We start from the raw sequence: 21,647 nt of genomic DNA, 5'->3' as shown, positions 1-21,647 counted from the left end.
GAACCTTCTGTTCTTGGTCAAATCTATTCCCTACCTGATCCACTGTCCCCGGCAACATAAACACTTCCCACTTTACTCTTCTGCTCATCCTCATTCCTCTAGCAGGATATATATTCTTCTCCTAATATAAACACTATCCATTTCCATGGTCTGGGACATATCTTAGTTAAGTCCAGTTATCTACTGAGCGCCTACCACTACGAGGCACTGGTTTAGATGCTGTAGATATGACCAAACAAATATGACTGACATGGCCCCTGACTGCAAGAAATTTACAATCTCATCCAAGAATTGTTCTCCAACCCTGATCTTCCAGGAGAATCCCAGCATGCTTCAAAAATGGCAAGTGATCTTACCCGGCATCAACCAATTAATTGAAAAGTTCAGGGACATGGGATTAGGCCATGAGTTTTTTAAAAACACCATGGTAATTCTGATCTCTATCCAGGATTGAAGAACATTGCTTTAAAGCTTTTCCAAACCCACAATGACTTTTCCCCACTCCAGACATCTATAGCATACTGACTGTAATATTTATTTGTCAATTATTTTCTCATGTTTAGTTTTAGTTGCCTGTTTATATCAATGAAATGATTGTTTTCTTGAGGGAAGGGGTCGTACCCTCTATGGCTTTAAATATTTAACATCTAATATATGATTTTGAACACAGTAGATCTCCAGCAAATATCTGTAACTGATCATTTCAGGTATTTCCTAAGGACTTGAAACCAAATTAATAAAAGACCTTGATACCCAACCCAACCTTGGTAATCTGCAATCCCAAAGAATCTGAGAAGGGCCCAAGCTAGACTCAGAGGGTCCGAGGAAGCTGAACCGAGTCTTTTCAGCAAATCCAGTGCAGTGTCAGAGACATTCTCTCCATTGTGGTGAGGGTCATGCTATTCCGCTAGATCTTCTGGTGGCGGGATTGGTGCAGACTAGATTTCTCCCTCAGAGACCCTCCTTCCGAGTGTGTAGCTGTGTCACTGGGAATGACACCTCATTCTGGATCTGCCTGCCCTGGGGAAGAGTGGAGATGCCAGGCCATCAGTTTCCCCACACCCTGTTTTATGCCAAGCCACAGTGAGAGGACAGTCTTATTATGCCCAGTGCTCTCTGGCAAGAGTTTGCCTCTGAACAGAAGTTTCAAATACGAGTTCAACAGTGTCGTGTGCAGGACTCAGCCTACAGCTGAGCCATCCACTGCAGTGGTCACCACCAGCTGTCACAAGAGAAGGCCCAACTTGGGAAAGCATTCCAGATGCTCTCCCAATTCCTCTTTGGTGGCTTTCTGAAGTCATTCCTGCCAAATCAACATGAATGAGGGACAGATGAGATTTCAGGACACAGCTTTTTCTCTGACAGTTTGTTCTATATTTGGTTTTTGGAGTTACTCTGTAAATTTTGCAGAGAAAAGAAAACTTTAGAATTTCATAGGCATGAGCCAGTATGGGCTGGAAAACTGCTGTGAGCCATACTTGTGTATCAGACCAGCCCCCAGCTTTCCCACTGAAGGAGAGGTGACCTTGGGGAGGTGGCCAAACTCCTTAAAATGTTAGTTGACAAATTAGGAAAATGGGGCCAAGTGACCAACCTGAGAAGACTGTCGTGAGGGTACATGGAGCAGCGTTATGGAGCATGTGCCATGTTGAGAGATCTCAACGGAGGTTAGCCTCAGCCACCTCTGCCTTCACTTCCTCTACAGGGTTTCTCCTTGGCCCTACCAGAGATTGAAGAGTACACTATTTTTCTTGTTAATGTGGTACAGTGTTGTGTCTCAGAAACTACTGTGCCCTTCGGTGGTCTCTCACCATCCATCTTGACCACTAAATCCATTTGGACCCAGAGGTTGACCCATATCCTGCTCTCAGTAAAGGGTGATCTTCACTATCACTTCTCCTTGAAGTTTGACAACAGAGATTATATCCACCCTGGAGCCTGTGCAAACTAGGGAACAGACTGAATCTCCTTATTGATCAGTCCATAACTATTTATGGAGTGACCTCCTTGGGCCAAAAATTTGTGGTAGGCAGTGCGAATACCAAGATGGCAGAGAAACGTCCCTTGCCACACAAGAGAGCACTTTCTTCTGAGTGATGATGGACACGAGAAGATGGGCACAAGTCACCATCTCCGGGAGTGACCAGGAACCATGTGTGTGTGCATGGAGGAGTGTGTCCCTTGTTCAGCCTGAGGTTGAGTATGCAGGTCCTGGCAGGCCTTCTGGAAGGGGTGGGGATTTTAACTGAGTCTTAACATGGCTGGAATCCAGCGAAGAAAGGGAAGCAAATTCAGAAAGGATTCTTAAGAGCAAAGGCAAAGAGGTGAGGAAATTAAGGGGACTTTAGAGATGACAGTCCGATTGCATGGTACAAGGACAAAACGTGAGGCAGGGTTTGGGGAAAGAAGCAGCTGAAGAAGGGGGTGGGAATGACATTGTTGGACATGTGCTCTTTGCTCCGTAGGTCCAGGGTGCTGTTGAATGGTTTCAGTTGGGGAAAGAGGTGGCTTCCTGTTCCCCTCTGAGTTGTTTGTTGCTGAATGCAGAGGAGGAGGGGAGCCCTGAGACAGAGGGGCATGGAGCTCTCTCTTCCAAAAGAAAAATTAACCATCAGAAATATACTAGAACTGCCAACTGTTTCCCAAAATCTGTTTCATAAATTATAAGCTACAGGTCCCAGATTTGTTGCTCTACATCAGTGCAAACTTGTAATTTTATAACCAAAATAGAAAACAAAAATTCACCTCTATGTCCAAATCAACAAATAAACTGCTTCTTCCCTGGTACCATTCAAACTTGGATATGTTCTCTCTGAAACAATAGCTCATTTATAATATGAGTGGTGTCCTTACCCCCGCCTGCCTGTTGTCGCGTTGCCCTCAAGAGTGTCCATTCTGAAATGCAGTGTCAGTGCAGCACCTTGCATATTGTTGCCTCCGAACCCACTTCTTCTCTTAACCTCAGATTCCGGGCACTTAGGGGCAATCATTTGCCCTAATCGGCTCCTTAATCTTGCCAGATGAGGGTGTGTGTGTATGTGTGGTGTGTGTGTGTGTGTGTGTGTGTGTGTGTGTGTGTCTGTAGGGACTGGCATGCCTTCAATTTTGCCAGCTGCTTCACAGAAGAATGAAGTGGCAGGTGTCCTCTTCTGTCCCCTGCTAACTGGCCTCCCTCACCTGTGCAGACCCCTCCCTGAATCCCTGCACAGACCGAGCCCCAACTCTTGCCGTCTGTCCGCATGGATGGGAAGAGTTGAGTGCATCCTTCAGAGCAAGAAGCATCTCCGTTATTTCAGTGCTACTTAATGTAGAGATTCACCCAGCAGGTCACAGAATAGGGGACCGAGAGTGAGGTTGGGAACGAGGGGACAATCTCTAAAATCCTGGCTGCATCCCACTTGCTCGGTGGTTTTGCCTTTCTCCTGGGCACCCGCCTTCTCTTCTGTCAGCTGCTATAGCACCCAGAGCTGCCTGTGCTTCAGGGGGTGGGTGAAAATCGTGCGAGCCTGGGTCAGTGGGCATTCTCTGCGGCCAGCATTCCAGAGGGTGGTGTTTCTTTTCTTTTTTTTTTTTAATTTTTAATGTTTTATTTATTTCTGAGAGAGAAAGAGAGGCAGCATGAGCAGGAGAGGGTCAGAGAGAGAGGGAGATAACAGAATCTGAAGCAGGCTCCAGGCTCTGAGCTAGCTGTCAGCACAGAGCCTGATGTGGGGCTTGAACCCACAAACCGTGAGATCACGACCTGAGCCGAAGTCGGACGCTTAACCGACTGAGCCACGCAGGCACTCCAGAGGGGGTCGTGTTTCTCATAAAAGATCGCAAGCCCTCCGTCTGGTTTCCTAGCATCATCTCAAGCAACCCCAGGGAGTGGAGAAGGGATCCTGTGGGTTAAGGGAGACGAATGAGCAGGGCTCTGAAGTGGGGCTCTGTGACGGGCATGCTGATGGAGCCAGGGCTGGGTTCTGTTTAATTGTAAGCATTCTTCGATTGTTCCTCCCTCCACAGTAAGTTGGAAGGGGCCGCCAGACTGCCACCGCCTTGTGATATCCCACCCACACTGGCTTTTATCCCATAGACTATTTTTGACTGTGAACACAGGGTATTTGAATGCCTTTGAAATAAAATGAATGAATAAATAAACAAATAATCTTTCATGATTTCCTTAAGCTCTCCCTTGAAATGCTGATTGATTCTTCTATTCGTTTTAGCCCTTGTTATAAGAATTTTTAAAAATGCAGCAATCTCCCCTGTCTCCTGAGGGCTACCGCCATTAGCTGAGGGTGTGGGTAGGAGTGTGGAGAACATATCCAGGCTTGTCCTGTTCTTCCTCTTCTCTTTTCCCTGGGGCTGCTGCCTTCCTTCGTTTCTGTGTGCATCACACAACAACCTGAAAAGGGGGAGCTCCTGTCTTCCTTTCCCTTGCAGGGTTCCTTCAGGCACAGGGAGGAGCCGTCGTTACCACTGTGGGTGTGCAGTCCGAGGGCTGGGGACAGTGGGAGACCAGTCTCTTCAATTAAAATGCTTCCAATTATATCTGACTTCGGGTTGAGGAAGCCCAGCTTTATATCTGAAGGAAACTGGAATTTGATTTCTTAGGGCTTGATAAGAACCACTTCAAACAGCTGGTGAGTGGGCGCCATAATCCGTTCCCCCAACTGGCTGGACACGTGCATCATCTTATCCATGGAATGGCGGCCAACTCCCTTTCCTGAAGAGGTGGCGAGGGCTGAAAAGGAAGGCCTTGATAGCAGAAGGCCAGGTCTGCTGGCGGGGTGGTTACTCCCCTAGCCGTAACCACCTGGTGTTGGGTGTCCCTACAGATTCACCTACACCCTTGGGGAGGGCATGTGGTTGCCCCTCAGCAAGAGTTTTGTGATCCCACCAGCTGAACTGGCCATCAACCCTTCAGCAAAGTGCAAGACGGACATGACAGTGATGGAGGACGCCGTGGAGGTCAGGTGAGTCTGGGCTCAGGATGCCGGGGCCACGTTTGGCTTGGGGTGCTGAGTGAGGAACTACTGGCAGGTGCAAGGAGCTAGGAAAGGAATCTTGATGAGCTGAAAGGAGAAGCTGGCGGGCTGCCTTCAGATTCCCTGTAAGCAGTGCCAGGGTCTACTCTATCTGGGTCAATACTGCACACCCCAAGGCTCATGCTCTGGGAGAGGACATAAAATTAGAGTTTGTAAGCACTTCCCACATCCCCTAAGGACTGACAGGCAATAAAATGTTAATTTCCTCACCCAAGTTTAGACCTCCTTCTTTGACCAGGCATTACAGCCTTGGCTCATTTCCCAGATATGGAGAATGTCCATAATTTGTTAGTTCAAGGCCCAGAATGTGGTTGAACTTTAATTTTCGTGAGAGTGAGACATGATGCAGGTGACTTGGAATGTGATGCTACTTGTTGTACCTGGAGTTGCCTTGACTCCTGCCCCCCTCCCGCTGTGTCTCCCCACAGAGAGGAGTTGATGACCTCATCCTCCTTTGACAGCCTGGAGGTTCTCTTAGATTCCTTTGGGCCAGTGCGCGACTGCAGCAAGGACAATGGGGGCTGCAGTAAGAACTTCCGGTGCATCTCAGACCGCAAGCTGGACTCCACTGGTTGCATGGTACGTCTGCCCCATCAGGCTTCGGATTCCAGGGTGGGTCGGGGGGCACACAGGATAAGACAATGCATATACATACTGTGATGCAAATATACTGTGAATATAAGATGAGGCATCTGGCTGGCTCAGTAGGTGGAGCGTGTGACTCTTAATCTCAGGGTCTTGACTTTGAGCTACACATCGAGTATAAAGGTTACTTAAAAATAAAATCTTTAAGAAAGAAGAGAGATAAGGTTGGGGCACTCAGGTGGCTCATTCGCCTAAGCATTTGACTCTTAATTTCAGCTCAGGTCATGATCTCACTGTTCGTGAGTTTGAGACCCACGTCAGGCTCCATGCTGACTGTGCAGAGCCTGCTTGGGATTCTCTCCCTCTCTCTCTGACCCACCCCTGCTCACTTGCTCTGTATCTCAAAATAAATAAATAAACTTTAAAAAAGAGAGAGAAGGTCAAAATGATCCCTCCCTCATTGTCAACCACCATGTAGTCTAAATTATGAATTTTCTCTTGACAGAGATGAGAAACTAATCACTAACCAATCAAGAAGAAATTTTGTAGCACCTGCTATATGTACTATAGCTATCCTAGTGAAATTTCATGAATTATAGAGCAGGATTCTTTGTTTCCAGTCTTACAATCTCATTGGCAAGGGTTACCTCCAAACAATTTGAGAATTAATTAGCTGCTTAACAGTAGGACATTGACTCTGATAGGAATTAGACGGTATTGACCATAATAGGAAATTCTATCGTAGTCTAGGGTCAAATCACACTGACTGTAATAGGAGATTTTAGGAGAAACCTACCTCAGGCCAGAATGATGAAAGAAGTTAAGTTACCCCAGGAATGGAGGAGAAAAATAAAAATATGTCTCCTTTGCGACCATAGCAATGAACCTTCACCGAAGGTGGTTTTCTACTTTGTTGTTGGCTCTGGGGACTTTGCCTACTTGTGAAACATGTGATGCTAGGACCTAAAAAGTCAAGAGCGGACTAAGAGAGCTCCTGCACTGTGGATAAAGTCACTGTGGGGACTGCACCATGCAGGTAAATGGAGGCAGGAGCAGATGCAGGTAAATGGAGGCAGGAGCAGATGAAGCCATCAGCTGCCGGGGCCTTTAATTAATATTGGCGTTTTCATGCCCAGCAGCACTGTTGTCTGTTGCTAGCCCTCCTTTCTTTTCAAGGGCAGAATGATGCCGTCCTCACAGAGAGGAGAGGACAAAGAAGGAAGGCAGGAAAGCCAGACATAAAGTGGGCAGAAAGGAGAGGGAGCGATGGCTTGTTGAGACGCATAGTTCTGCTGTGTTTCGGGGGCAGGGTCAGGAGCCTCCAGCTCAGGGAGACTGCGGTGCCTCATCTCGCTTCCCAGTCTGACAGCCGTGCTCCAGGAATGGGATCGGGGGCAGGGGCAAGCTGTGAGGAGGCTGGGCCGAATCCCGCTTTCACACACCCTCTTCCCGGTCTCTGAGCACCTGCTTCGTTCTGAGAGCTGTGCTCCATTAAAGGCAGATATGCGCCTGGGATGCAGGGTGGGACCCTCACTGCCCTAAGGCCTCCCCCGACTTTCACAGATCAGGCAGCAGCTGACAGGAGCCTGATTCATGTGAGGAAGGAAAGAAAGTGAAGAAAAGAAAAGGGAGAGAGCTGAGGGGGCAGGTAGGCGGAGACCTAGCCCGTCCATCAAAGGAAGGGAAGGCAGAATAGAGGACCACCGGGCAAGGACAAAGAGAAGTGCTCTGTGGGTTCTGCCTTCCAGAGGCGGCCAGGAGGTATGTTGGTGTCCGCCAGGGCTCGCCTCCTTTTGGCTGGTCCACTTTCAGACGTCTTAAGCAACGAGCTTCCCAACTGGGTCTCTCAGGAGACAATTTCACCCTCTAATGGAGCTCCCAGCTGAGACACATCTTTCCCTAGTATTCAACCTGCATTTCTCCATTCAGATTTCAACCTTTCATCCCTTGCCACTCTCTTGGGTCATTCTGAGCACTGAAACACTGTGTGTGCACGTACGTGAGTATGCTCCCCGCTCCGGCCCCAGCCAGCCCCAGCTGAATCGGAGCGCGCTCACACCTTCATACACTTGCACATGACATGCCCTCTGTCTCCTCCCCTTTCCTGAGCCCGGAATGGTGGCCTGTCAAGTGCCTTCTGTTGGTGATCCTAGCCCCTTTTATTTGGCACGTAGCCTTGCTGGTGTATTTTTGTACTTTTAACACTGTAATCTGTGAGACGAAGCTAGCAGGAATAGTTCCGATGAATATGCATTTGCAATAAGGCCGCTGCGTTTTAGAATTGGAGCCGCGGCAGAAAGTCACCCAATTATACCAGTGCTTGGGATTAGCATAATACTTTGAAGTCACTGGTCCACGTGGCTGTTGGAGGGAGGCGGGGCCGGGTGACTGGCAGGCCATTCAATGGACTGTTTTTCCTTGGCCATCAAGCACGTGATCCCTGAGACCTGAGGACTTACGGGTGAGAGCCGATGTGTCACATCTCGACCCTTGTGATCCTCCTGAGAAGTAGATCAGGGATTTACGGTGAGCTGAGCTGGACACCAGTACTGGGCAAGAGGCCTGATGTGATAGCAGAGCCGTCCAGGGTCATCTGGAGGTGTGGACCAGAGACAGAGGCATTTGGTGGCACCAAACTGCTGTTTGGGAGATTCAGGCTACCATTCACCTCTCCACATAAACCCTGACATTCAGTTCTCTGGGTGCCGGATTGGAAGCCTTCTCAGGAACAGCATGTTTTCATGGACGGAGAAAGAGATGAGGAACCCCGAACACACGGGGCCTGAGGGAACCTGGGAGAGGGGCAGGGAGGGGATGTGGGACCAGAGGAGGTACCTGTGTATTTTACTGATTGGCTGCAAGCCAGACGGGCGGGGCCAGTGCACTGGGGCCCGCTCAATCTTCATTCTTTCTAGGAAGACAGGACACGTTTCTCAGTTATGCATGGACTCCCACAGGGTTAATTGCTACCCAGTTAATTGCCCTATTGTTTATGTTGTCTCTGAGGACGGGGAAACAAATGCCCGTGAAAGGCATGGACCTGTGGAAACCCCATCACTTGGTTCCAAACTGGACCACTCTCCCAAAGCAGGGATTGTGGAAACTTTGGGAAGGCTCCCCGAGCAGAGGTCAGCCCCCCGCTGCTGATAACTTTGGGTCTTATTTCTGCCCATGTGCTTACTGTGCCCAGGTGGGAGCTGTAGTCCCTCCATGGAAAGCACCAAAGCAGTGGCTCTGTGTTCTGTGACGTTCCATAAGGTCCTGCGAAGTGACTGTATCGGTGTCCTATTGTTGCTTCAACAGGACCATGGGTTTAGTGGCTGAAAACAATACTCATTTATTATCGTACAGTTCTGTAGGTGAGAATGCAACACGAGTCTCATGGGGCTAAAATTGGGTATCTGCAAGGCTGCATTCTTTTCTGAAAGTTCCAGCGGAGACTCCACTGTCTTGACCTTTCTGACTTCCAGAGTCTGCCCTTGGGTTTTGGCTTGTGTTCATCTTCCTGTGTCTTTAAAGCCAGCTGCATTGCACTTTTTCTGGCCATTCTCCTGTAGCACCTGCTCTCTGATCTTCGGTTTCTCTTGTCCACTTTTGAGGACTCCTGTGGTGATGTTGGATCCACCTGGATAAACCAGGGTAATGTCCCCATCTCACCTTGACCTGCAAAGCACCTTCTGTTGTGTAAGGAGACACATTCACAGGCTCCGGAGGTTATATTGCTGACATCCTTGGGGGGGCCACAGGTGGGAGATGGCAGTGGGGTTGGGGTGGACTTGGTGGGCAGGATGCTGATCCCCACTCCCAGCTTGAGCCAGGGCACCCTCATTCTCACCCAGCCTACCTATTGAGGTTTAAGTTAAAATACTTAGAAGGTTTGAAAATTATTTCCAGTGCTCTAGAATAATGGGAAGCCCATGCTCTACTGCTGCTTCCTCATCTTCACACTCATCCTGAAAGTGGCCCCCAAAATGCCTTTGCTTTGTGCGCTATCTGCGTGTGCTTAGGTGAGCAGACCGTGGCCTTGGAAGGCAAGGGGTCAGCTGTCCTGCTTTCTCGTGTAATGAACACATGACCTTGGCTGCCAGAGCATTATGCTCTAATGAGCTTTGAATTACCCAGTGACCCTACCGCCCTTCTGTCGACATGCTGTCCACAATGGTTTCCCACGAAATGTGTCATTTCACCTCTACTGGAGCGCAGATGTGCAGAGACCATTACAGATGACCATAGGACGGTAAGCAAAAGCCTATGCTTCAGAGGCCTTCCTTCAGGGCAGGAAGCTGAAACATAAATTTAATTCCACTAAATGTTCCCCCTGGGAGAAGTCTTGCATGGCTTGGGTTGGTTTGTCAGAGCCCATCAAAAAGTCAGGGAAATCATTATTTGTAAAAGGAAGATTATGACATAGGAAGAGGGAGCTTGTTTTGAGTAGGCATTATGGGTGGATATCTTACGAATCATCCAGGTAAGACAAGGCAGGTACAGCTGAGGGAAAATATTCCTCTTCCCCTTCCCCCCGCCCCGGGGCCCCGAACACGCTCATGTGTCCATCACTCCTATTCATCTGCTAACAGTGCATCTGCCTTGTGATCTGGAACAAAAGGGTGTGTGTCTCAGGCCTAGTGAGATTTGACTAGACTCCTAAGTAATTAATCAACCAAAAATCACTGGTAGGAAAAGAAGGAAGAGACAGTGAAGAAAAGGAGTTGAATGGGAGGGGAGAAATCATTTTAATCTCATTAGCAAATGATGCCTTAGACCAATAATAAGTCAAGAAGCCATGAGCATCTCATGAAAGATGATTAACCTTGTGTATTTTAGTGGTCGCTAAAATATGAGCTCATTTATTAGACCTTCTCAATGGGGGAAGGTTGTTGCCATTTTTATAAATGGAGTTTTCTTTATAAACCTCTTGTTTATAAAGGCTCTGGGACTGCTAAATGTAACCTATGCCAAGAGGGGTTCATATATGACCTTGGGGCTTAATCCTGAGCACAGTTCTCTTTTAAGAAATAAGTGGAGAGATTGTCCACAAGCCAAGAGATGAGAATGGCCAATACTTGCCAAGAGAAAATACCAACTCCTCCTGGAGGCGGAATTCTCTCCTGACAGCTGGGTTCTGGCTGCAAATACTTCTAAGAAGGCATGGTTTGGGGCCAGTAGTTTAATTTGTATTTAGATGCAGATTTTGAGGAGTCCAGAATGTGACCACAACAGTACAAGTAACATGTGGGCAAAACCAAAAACAAATGTCTGCCGTGGGAAACTTGATGGATCAGACCTGTTGGAGAACAGGTGCTCTGGTTCAACCAGGGTTGAGAAGAAAACTGTATTTTCAGCTTCAGCCTTTTGTTCCTGGAAATCTTTCAAAAATATTTTTCCCTGAACTGCAGACCAAGTGAGTTACAGCACAGTGAAGATAATTGCATCTTTTTCAGTGATTGAGGATCTTGTCTTGCCTTCAGGGTCATTGCTCTGGACATTTTGAGCATTTTTGCCTTATGCACCCATAATATGGAGTGTGTGTGTGTGTGTGTGTGTGTGTGTGTGTGTGAAAGAGAAAGAGTAGTGAGAAGCACAGAGAGAAAGAGAAATAAAAAGATTATTAGGCTAAACCTGCAAGTCCATAATTGATGCCAGAGTGTACTGTGTTGCTCAAAACAATCAAACGAACAAACAACAAATCTACCAGACTGCTTTACCTGTTGATGTATTGGATTGACTTTATTTCATTAGGGATTCCAATGAGCCCACGTTTTCCCACACCTGAGAAGCAGCACAGCAGAGTAGAAGAGACAGACATGAGCTTTGAGGTCAAATAGATCTAGTTCCAAAATCTGATTCTGCCAGTTCCCACTCCTGTGACCTTAAGCAAGGCACTCCTTAATCTTTCTGAGTCTAAGTTTGCTCGTCTGTAAAATGAGGTGAAAAAAGTCTGTCTGTGTTGTTGCGATTGAAGAAAATATATATTGATTGTCCTGCACATGGAATTGCTTAACTCCCGATAGCTGTTGTTATTTTTGCTTTGCTTGTAAGAACAAAAAAAATGCAACTGGGACCAGGCAGCTAGCTATCTTGTCTCCACAATTCCCGAGAGAGTATAAATGTCAGGTGGTCCAGCTTGGCATCGCCGTGGGCATGCAGACATCAGGGCCAGGCAAGTTGTGGATATGCCAAGCTTTGGAATTCTGGAACAAAGCCTGCTTGGGCTTTTCGTTTGGTGAAGTATTTGTCAGGAATCATGCTTGATGGAGCATTGGGGGGGGGGGGGGGGGGGGGGGGGGGGGGGGGGAAGCAGGCGGTTGGGAAGGTGGGAGTCCTGGCTGGTGAGCTCGCAGATGCAAGAGTTGAAACCACATGAGGTGGGAACAGTAGGAGGACTGGCTTTGTCTCTACTTTGATGGCTTTTCTCAAGCTTTACAGAAGGGAAAAAAGAAAAAGGACTCCTAGCAACCAGGGCAGCCCGTTGAATTCTGATCAGACTTCCACATCCATACCTGGGCAGCCTCACAGTGGTGAAGCCTGCTCCCTTCTGGTGGCACAGCTGGCCTAACAGCTGGATGGCCAAGGCAGTGGATGGGTGGGGGCACTAACAAAACATGGGTTGCCATCCTCAGCTGCCTCGTTTGCTTGTTTACCATCATCTGGAACATCTGGGTCTGCACCGCATGGTGCAGCCCTTGGATGCGGCTTTGAACAACCTCACCTTCCAGCACTCCAGCTGGCTTCATGGGGAGGAAGGGGATGGGTCAGCCTGGTAGCCTGGTGGGCCCACAGAGGGGCCATTTGTTTGGGAAATTGCAACATTAGTGTCAGCAAATACTGCTGTGATCTTGGGAGGAGGGGCGGAAGGGAGGGGTTCCCAGGCACACCTGTGGCAGCCCTGGGCTCCTAGGCCAAAGTGCTTGGCAGTCAAGAAAAAGATGCAGCCAGGCAGCAGGGCACGAGGAGGGTGGGGAGGGTTAACACCATTCCACCAAGCTTTGAAAGCTTTTTCGGTTTGGTTTGGATTTTGGAGGAGTGTGTTCATGAGTTGACAGTATACGTGTAGCACAGTCATTAAAAGCAGGTCATCTTTAGACAGACCCCCAGCTTGCCCCATACTAAGCTGCTTGACCCTGAGCAAGTTATTAGCCCCTCTTGCAGCCTGTGTGAAAAGGAGCCACTGTAGTACAAATGTGCAGAATCTATTGAACAGACAGAAGAAGCAGGAAGGCAAAACATTCATTGACTTTTTTGGTGGACTCCAGTGCAGTGAGTTCATGCATTAATTGGCCATGTTAATGGGTTCCACATGTATTAAATGAGGATCCTATAGGGTGATGGGAGACAAAACACCCAGAGCACCACCATAATGCCCAGATCCTAGTAAGTGTTCAATAAACAGTGACTGTTGTGCAGGAGACGGATCGCTGTGTAAGCTAATGATGGGGCAGCTGAGTCACGGACCCCCATCCTCAGCATGCCAGGTTTCGGGTGTGGTCCTGCCGTGATCAGCAGTAGGACTTTAGGAAGGTAAAGTTTAAGTTTTCTGTGCTGCGGTTTCTTCACATGTCAGTTGGGACCAATCATGCTATGTACTTCAAGGCGATGTGTCAAGAGCTGAATGAGTAAGACCTATGAGTTAGACCTGGCCTGGTGGATGAAAGGGCTCCCAATGTTCACCAATCCCTTGTCTTGCCCGCATTCTGGCTGACTCTCTGTCTGGATTATCTTTGCTGGCACTCCTGGGGAGTTTTCTGAGGATGTAGCAGTGCAAAGAAGCTAATCGTTGCATAATAAGAGCATACAGGACACTGGCATGAAGCCCAAACCCAAGCACAGCACCTGTGAGTGCTCCTGTAGCAGATGCTCTTGTCTTGCATCCTTTGCAAGTGTGCTTGAGGTGGGAGGGTCGTGAGTCCGGCCACTCCCACTGGGAGAGCAGTCAGATCTCCCTCCAGAGTCACAGAGAAAGTCTTCCTCCTTCCAGCTAGAAGCCCTGGGTCTGTCCATCCCCTCCAACACTGTTGGCTCTCTGACCAACCTTGGCAACATGTTTGCATGCTAAAACAAACAAACAAAAAAAATGCCTATTAATACTAAGTGCAAACAGTAGCACTCCCTTCCCTCAGTCCAAAGAAGTCTCTGCTGTTGTTCAATCCTGGCCCACCACTTCAACCCAGTTGGGAGCCAGCACACCTCACTCTTATCTTGCTGTGATGTTCCCTTCTAGTTCATTTAGAAGAATTAGCTTTAATGCAAATATGTGTGATCTGTGCCCAGAGAAAAGAAGCAAGATGTCAAAGAGATCGCTTGCTTTTAAAGGGAGTCCAGCATGGTGGGCAATTGGTGCCTTACTTGCCAATGTTAATGGTTTCAAGGCTGAGTGCTAAGAATAGGCATGAGTGGTTACACTCTACTTCCCCGAGAACCCAGTCCCCTGATTTACCTCCCTGCGTGGATGTTTTTTTACTGTGCCAGTGCCCGTCCGGCCTGAGTCCCATGAAGGACAGCTCTGGCTGCTACGACCGCCACATTGGGGTGGACTGCTCAGATGGCTTCAATGGCGGCTGTGAGCAGCTGTGTCTCCAGCAGATGGCGCCCTTCCCGGATGAGCCCACTTTGTACAACATCCTCATGTTCTGTGGGTGAGTTGAGCCACCCGCGAGGCTGGGATGAGGGATGGTCAGTGTCAGAACCAGCAAAGTATATCTAAATGAACCAGCCACCTGCAGGACTGGAAGAGTAGCACTTGTAAAGTCAGGAGTTGAGAGAACCCTCGGGGAAAGTCTAGTCCCATCCCTGTGGGAGAGGAACCTGACCGCAGTTATTGCCAGCATATATTGGAACTTTCCACACTGTGTTCGGTGGAATTATGTTACTATGTTTTGTAACAAAAGCGTTCCATGGTCCAAAAGCTTGGAAAAGATTGTGTAAAACAAATTAATTCTCAGAGAAGGAGAGGGGGAAATCTTTGGAAGAGTGGAAACTATTAAATTCTGCCCCCAAAGCCCCAGTATTTTATGTAGTCACCTTCCCACTGAGTAGCTAATTCCTCAGTGTAGTTACAGAGCCCTCATTTCATTTGTTCCCAGGATAACTGTGTGAGGAAACAGGGCAGGCAACACCACCCCATTTTACAGAGGAGAAAACCAAGGCACAGTGAGGTTAAGTGGCTCCCTCAAGACTGGGAGTTGGTAAGTGGGAAAATCAGGATTAGAATTCAGGCCCTCTCTGTGGTCCCCGCAAAATGTACATGTACACCACTGACTAGAATTATATTTAAAGTCCATTTCATGTTATATTTATAAAGTAAATAACGATTTAGCCCACTCTTGTACACTCACAGTTTGCTTGCCTGTCCTCTCTTCTACTTCCCTTCTCACTACCCCCCTCCTTCCCTTCCCTCCCTCCTCTCGCCCTCCCCACCCCTGTCTTCCCCCCTGTCAGGGAGGGTGTATGCTTTATGCCACATACCATGCCAGCCCCTGGGCAGCACAGATGAATGACGTGCAGCTCTTGCCGTGCAAGGATCTCATAATCTAAGAGCCTTGCAATGAAAATCAATGTTTATAATAACGAAGCTATGCTAGCTTGTCGCTAAAAGCCAGGGCCTGCTGAATAATCATGACAGGATTACTGGGTGCGGTGGCAGTGTTATTTTATTGCATTTTGTTGTATTTGGTTTCTTTTCAATTGATAGTTTTTACCTTCAGTTTCTTGTAAAATTCCCTCCTGTAAGTGGAAACTTGATCTAAATTCTAATGTCCCTCTAATGCTGTTGTTACGGTTGGCCCACTTCAACTAATAGAGATACATTCATGAATATTTTAGTCAACATGTGAGCATCTGACTTGTGCAGACACCCTAGTTAGGTGTAGGATAGAGGAGAGACGACTGGCCTCTGCCCTCCAAGGAGTTTATGGTGGGACACGTGTGTGAACACCGGGAAGAAGGCGCGAGTGGGGAGAGGGAGCTGTCAGGATGCTCAGGAGGGACTGAGAGGGAATCAGCCCGCTTCACAGTTCTTTCCAGAAACAGTCAGTTACGGCTCCAGGAAGGAGCCACAGCATGGTCTTGTCCCAGCCTCAGGCTGGAGCCATAGAGCCCCTCAAGGTCTCAAGTCACATCATCTGTGGCCTGGACTAATGCAGCAGGTTCCTAACTGGACTTTCTTTCTGATTCCAGTCGGAATCTGGTACGTGCGGGAATTTAGCACTCTCCAAGCCACTGCATCTAGCCTGCCAAAAGAGTTCCACGACTTCACATTTTTATGTGAAGACTAAATCACAGGCACTTAAAATTAAAGAGGTCTGGTCATACCAGTTAACACAAATCTGTAAATGGCAAATGGGGAATATGAACGGTTTGAAGTTGCGGTAATAGGGACCTCATTCGTCCCTCTGCTGATGATAACAATAAGCATGATTTGATGAGTGTTTGTTGTTTGCTAGAGACACTGAGTTCTTTAAGTCGTTGTCTCAACTGATTTTCTCAACAGCCTTGCAAAGCAGCCTTTCCTCCGCCTTTTACAGATGTGGAAACTGAAGCTCAGAGAGTTTAATCAGCTCACCCGAGGTCACCCAGTAAAGGGCACTGTCATCGCTTCTCCACCACTTAACACTGTGATTATTTATTCCTCCATATAGAAGAGAGGTCTTTATCTTGTTATGACAATTACCATAAATAGTAATAAATGCTGTGTTTTAATGTCATGAACATCTATAAATTCTAAATCTAGGATATTTTAAGGAGAGACCCACATTAAATTAATATGCTTTTTAAATGACAGGTTTATCAAAGTAGTCCTTGAACTAACAGACTACATTTTTCTCAATATAACTACAAATAAGGTCCAATTAATGACCTCTGGGTCATTGAACCATGTTTACCAACATCAGTACTGCTCCTCCATTAGAATAACTGTACATGCTTAATGGGGAGGGACACCAAGGAGGTGTTCACATGGCATTCCTAGCGTCTATTTAGTTCAGGAAGGCCACTCTGAATGGAGGGGGAGTTTAATATGGGATGATCTTGTGTTTGGATACATTCAAACAGAACACAGTCAGAAGATGATTGATCTTTCTAATTTCCTCGTTAACTTGTCACAGGACTAGATGAGAAGGTTATTAATTTCTTAAGCACAATGTCATTCCTTCTGCTGCCTACTTACCCTCCAGACAAATGCAGGGTCTGGCCACATAGATGGTTCTGGGGCAAGGTTCTAGAATATCTCAGATTTAAATGTGGTAATTCACTTGCAAACTTATCTCCAGTGACTCTTCCCCTGATCTATCAGGGAGAGGATACACTTAGAGAAGGAAGCATTCCAGAGCTCTGAAAGCACTTATCTGCAAAGAAAAGGCAAGAGAGACTGAGTTCTAAGGGGACAAACTCAAACTGGGATACTCATAATCTTCACCACCCAGCACTTTCCCAGAGGTGTTTCTTCCCAATCTGTTGGGTTGAGTTGATGGCATATCTCATTGACGGAACAGCTTTCTATCTTGAGTTTTCCACCGTGGTAGGTGCATCGAGGATTACAAGCTTGGTGTGGATGGACGCTCTTGCCAGCTCATCGCAGAGACCTGCCCAGAGGGCGGTGACTGTGGGGAAAGCAGGGAGCTTCCCATGAACCAGACCCTCTTTGGGGAAATGTTCTTTGGTTACAACAACCATTCCAAGGAGGTCGCTGCTGGGCAAGTGCTGAAAGGAACATTCAGGTGAATCTTGTGTCTGTAGAACTGATCTATTCCGTGTCATTGATGGGTCTTCTTCCGGGAAGAGCTTTCAAGTCATCCTAAAGCTTTTATATCTTGCAGCAAGGGGAACAGGATCCTAAAAGGACAGGTTGTGTTCTCTCCCATGCTCTTCTCCTCTTTCCAGAATCTGGGAACCATGCTTCCTCAGGGTGAACAACATAGTGTTAAGTAAATTTCTATCTTGCCCAGGCAGGGACTGCAAGATTTTCCATGGGAGCCACCAGAGAACCCTCAGGTTCTGTTTTGCCCTGAGTGGAAGAATCAGTTTGAGCCAGTCTAGAATAGTGGTCCTCAAGTGTGGCCCAAGGATCCTGAGGGTCCCTGAGATCCTTTCAGGAGATATGCAAGGTCCTGCCTTTTCCAACTAAAAATGATTGGATTTTCTTCATTCACTTCAACCCTAACAGTACATTACAGTAAGTTGCATGTGAGACTGAGAACCCAGCTGTCTTCTATCAAGCCAGACATTTAAAAAATTGCAAAAAATATAAAATAATGCCTCTCCCCTCATCATTTTTCATAATATGTTCATGTTAATGGGTTGGTTATTGTCATTTTTAGATGGATTAATACATATTAAAAAATTACTCTTTCAATTTCTAATATGGTAAATGTTGACAGATAAAATCCAAACAAACAAAGGTTACGTGGGTTTTTTTTAAAAACTATAAGGGGGTCCTGAGAGCAAAATTGATTTAGAATATTTCTTGGAGATTCTCCATTTGACCCCTGTTCCTATTTTATCTCAGGCTGTTAGAATACATCTTCCTCAGAGCCCATGCTTCCCAGGATAAAATGATGAGGAGGAGAAGGAGGAAGAGGAGGATGTTACAATATGGACAGCAATTGATAACATCCTAGGCCTGGACCCTTATAAGCAAACCAATAGTAAATACCCAAGCCAGTTCTTGGAATCAGTTGCTTTTCTGTTACAGACAGTAGACTTTACTAATATTTCCCCTTTTAGGCTGGGACTTCATTTGCCAATGGCAAGCAAGATGTCAAAACTAATCTTGTGGTGGCTGGAATCTTCTCAGTATATGCCCAGATCTTGTGGAGTGGGGATCAGGGGGTAGGGCCTGGGATGGGAAGAATGTTCTGTCTTCTGAATTACCTTTTCAGCTGATTTATGTCTCTTCTGTCCCAGCCTTTACCCTACCTCTTATATCCTGTCCTACTGCAGACATGTCCAGCAAGTGGGGTTCAGGAGGAGGGAAACCTTTAGGTCCAGGAAGAATTTTTTTATTGTAGGTTGAGATCTAGATTGCCCACCAAGAAGTGGGATTCACCTTAACCTTCAGAAATGACCAACTGCTTCTGTTTCCAGGCAAAACAATTTTGCTCGGGGTTTAGACCAGCAACTGCCAGATGGTCTTGTGGTGGCCACTGTTCCCCTGGAGAATCAGTGTCTGGAGGAAATCTCAGAGCCCACCCCTGACCCTGACTTCCTGACAGGTGAGTGTGTCTCCTGCCCTTACTCAACTGGCAAAAACCAGGCAGCTCCTGACAGTTTCATAAAACGAAGACTCTTGACCTCACTTACTTTGGTTTTGAAACCAGCCGGGGCGCCTGGGTGGCCCAGTTGGTTGAGCATCTGACTTCAGCTCAGGTCATGATCTGGTCTGTGAGCTCAAGCCCTGCGTCAGGCTCTGTGCTGGTGCTCAGAGCCTGGAGCCTGCTTTGGATTCTGTGCCTCCCTCTCTCTGCCCCTCCCCTGCTCATACTCTCTCTGTGTCTCTCAGAAAATGAATAAATGTTAAGAAAAAAATTTAAAAAAAAAAAGAAATCAGTGAGTAATTTCCATGATAAACAATAAAAACTTAATCCTGAAACACTAGTAGGATTATTTGTCACTAAAATTGCTAATATTATTATATGATCATCTGCAAAAAAAAAAAAAATAGTAGTATTAATACTTTTCCCTGCTAGTCTCATTGGGATGCTTTGAAAACAAATCACATAGCAGATATGTAACAGTTCAGAGGTCTTGGTGGATTTGAGACAGTGAAGTCAGAGAGAAGGTGGATGGCTAGCAAAGCCTAGATGTCTGTCACTGGGACTACTGGGTTCCCTGGCAGGTACTTATGGACCAGCATGAGGGAGGAGAAAATGGTAGAGTTTTATTGTCAAATGACCCTGGCTTTGAGTCACAGCTTTGCTTCTCTCTAGCTGTGTGACTTTAGACAGTGCAGTCAGTCTCTTGGGGGCTCATGGGTCTCATCATAAGTTGTAGATGATGGCCCTCAATGCCATTTTGAGCCCTCTGGCATTCTTCCCCTGGGCTCATTATGGAGCTAAAGTATGGGTTGATTGGAAGAGTCAGGAACCTCAGGGAATGTGCCTCCATTTTGGGCCTTTGGAGTCCTCCCCTGTTGGAACCTCCTGGACTGAAGAAGACACTTCAAAAGGTCCAATGGACCCGTAAGGGACAGCCGACCAGGAACTCAACGTCAGTTACTATAAAGCTGGATGTGAGTTTAGTCACACTACTGCTGTGCTCATTTCTCCATTCTTCTTCTCCCTTCCTTGTTCTGTGTCTCCCCCATCTTATACCTTTCTTCCCTTTTCCTTCCCTTTCCTGAAGAATGGGTTGTGCGGAGGGCAAAACTTTTCAGGATATCAAGTTCATGACCTTATGTTCAAAACTTTATTTAAGACCTGAACCAGATTAGAAGTGCATCTGTCTGAGGGTGTATTGCGTAGTAATTAATAGCATAGTCTCTGGAGCCTGTTAGCTGAGCTCCACCCTTCCCTGGCTGTATGATCTTGGACAAATTGCCTACCTTCTCTGCCTCGATATTTTTACCTGTGAAAATGAATATAAAAATGTCTTCCCATAGAATAAGGAATAAATAAATTCGTATTTGTAAAGTTTGTAGAATATACCTGGTGCTTCCATCTCTAGTGGTAGGCAGTCTGGTTTTCTCATCTCCATGTCATTTGCTGAGCAATACTTCCGTGTGTGTGTGTGTGTTTGTGTGTGTGTGTGTGTGTGTGTGTGTGTGTAAAATGCATGGGAAGGGAGGTGTACACACACAAACTGGACAGGTTCCACATCAAAGAATGTCTCCTGTTTAAACATCCACTGAGACCTCACAGGTAGTAGTTTACTGTGGAGGTGAGGGGACTCTGCTTCAGTCACTGGACCAGGAGGACACAGAGGAGTCCTGGATGCCATCTGAGGCACTTTTGGAGGGGTGGGTAGAGAGATCTGAGAAACATCAGAGAATACATTTGCCTCTACGTCTTTGGGAATAAGGAATAAACCCAAACCCAGTCCTCAACCACAACAGAAACTTCCTTCTCTTCTGTGCCATTGGACCTCTCCTAATTTGGCATATTGGACATAACAGGAAGGGAAGGATGTCTGTATAGATCATTTACATTGGTCATGGCCTTGAGAGAGTGAAGTCTAACATTAGTTGTGCAAAGGTTCAGTCTTACTTTTTTAAAAGCCCAAAATGACTAGAAGAATTCAAGAGATGGTTGACCAAATGTCTCCTATATTAACTTTCTAGTTTTGGTGACTTCTTAATTCTATCTTTCCTGAGAGTCACATAGAGAATATCATGTCCTGTTGCCCTAGGTGCTATTATAGATTATAATTCCCATAAACCTACAAGCTGGGGAGATTTTAGAAGGGAAGTGATAGCCAGAAGCTTCAATATCAGCATTTACAAGCATGGTGGTGGTTTTTCATGAAAAACCAGCACTCTACACATAAATAGGTTCTTCCTTTACATACTGTTTGGAAAGGCTATATAGTATCTACCTCTCAGCAATTTGCAACTCCTGAGCATAGAGAGGTCCCAAGAAGCCCTGTAGCAACGAAATCCCTTCTACCTCACTTAACCCAGCAATTCCCAAACCTGTTTAACTAGAGAATCTTTTACACCTAATAGCCATTTCCATCTCTCATAATTATTAGTTGGAAGAACATACTAGAAAACACTGATTTTTGTGCTTTATCTTGCTGAATGCTTCCCTCTTCATCACAGGGCACCTGGGTGGCTCAGTGGATTGAGCGCCTGACTTCAGCTCAGGTCATGATCTCATGGCTCTTGAGTGCAAGCCCTCCATTGGGTTCTGTGCTGACAGCTCAGAACCTGGAGCCTGCTTCAGATTCAGTGTCTCCCTCTCTCTCTGCCCCTCCTCCACTTATGCTTTGTCTCTCTTTCAGTACTCTACTGAAATGTGCCTTTGAGGTATGTGACTGGGGTGTTAATCCTGTAAAGTTAGAATTTCATTTATATGCTTTTAAAATTAACATAAGGGGGGGGCG

General features: G+C 46.7%; 1 protein-coding gene across 1 annotated transcript in view; it reads left to right on the top strand.

Annotated features, from left to right (window-relative positions):
* Window positions 1-21,647, top strand: part of ASTN1 (astrotactin 1) — a 189,172-nt gene that overhangs the window by 90,007 nt on the left and 77,518 nt on the right. The window contains 5 exon segments of the mRNA XM_039219144.1: window positions 4,821-4,958; window positions 5,459-5,609; window positions 14,082-14,248; window positions 17,132-17,326; window positions 18,693-18,820. Coding sequence (XP_039075075.1) covers window positions 4,821-4,958; window positions 5,459-5,609; window positions 14,082-14,248; window positions 17,132-17,326; window positions 18,693-18,820 — 779 coding nt within the window.

The sequence above is a fragment of the Hyaena hyaena genome, unplaced genomic scaffold (genome assembly GCF_003009895.1).
Source record: "Hyaena hyaena isolate Hyena2069 unplaced genomic scaffold, ASM300989v1 scaffold_793, whole genome shotgun sequence".
Classification (NCBI taxonomy): domain Eukaryota; kingdom Metazoa; phylum Chordata; class Mammalia; order Carnivora; family Hyaenidae; genus Hyaena; species Hyaena hyaena.
This window is presented reverse-complemented; position numbering and strand designations above follow the sequence as displayed.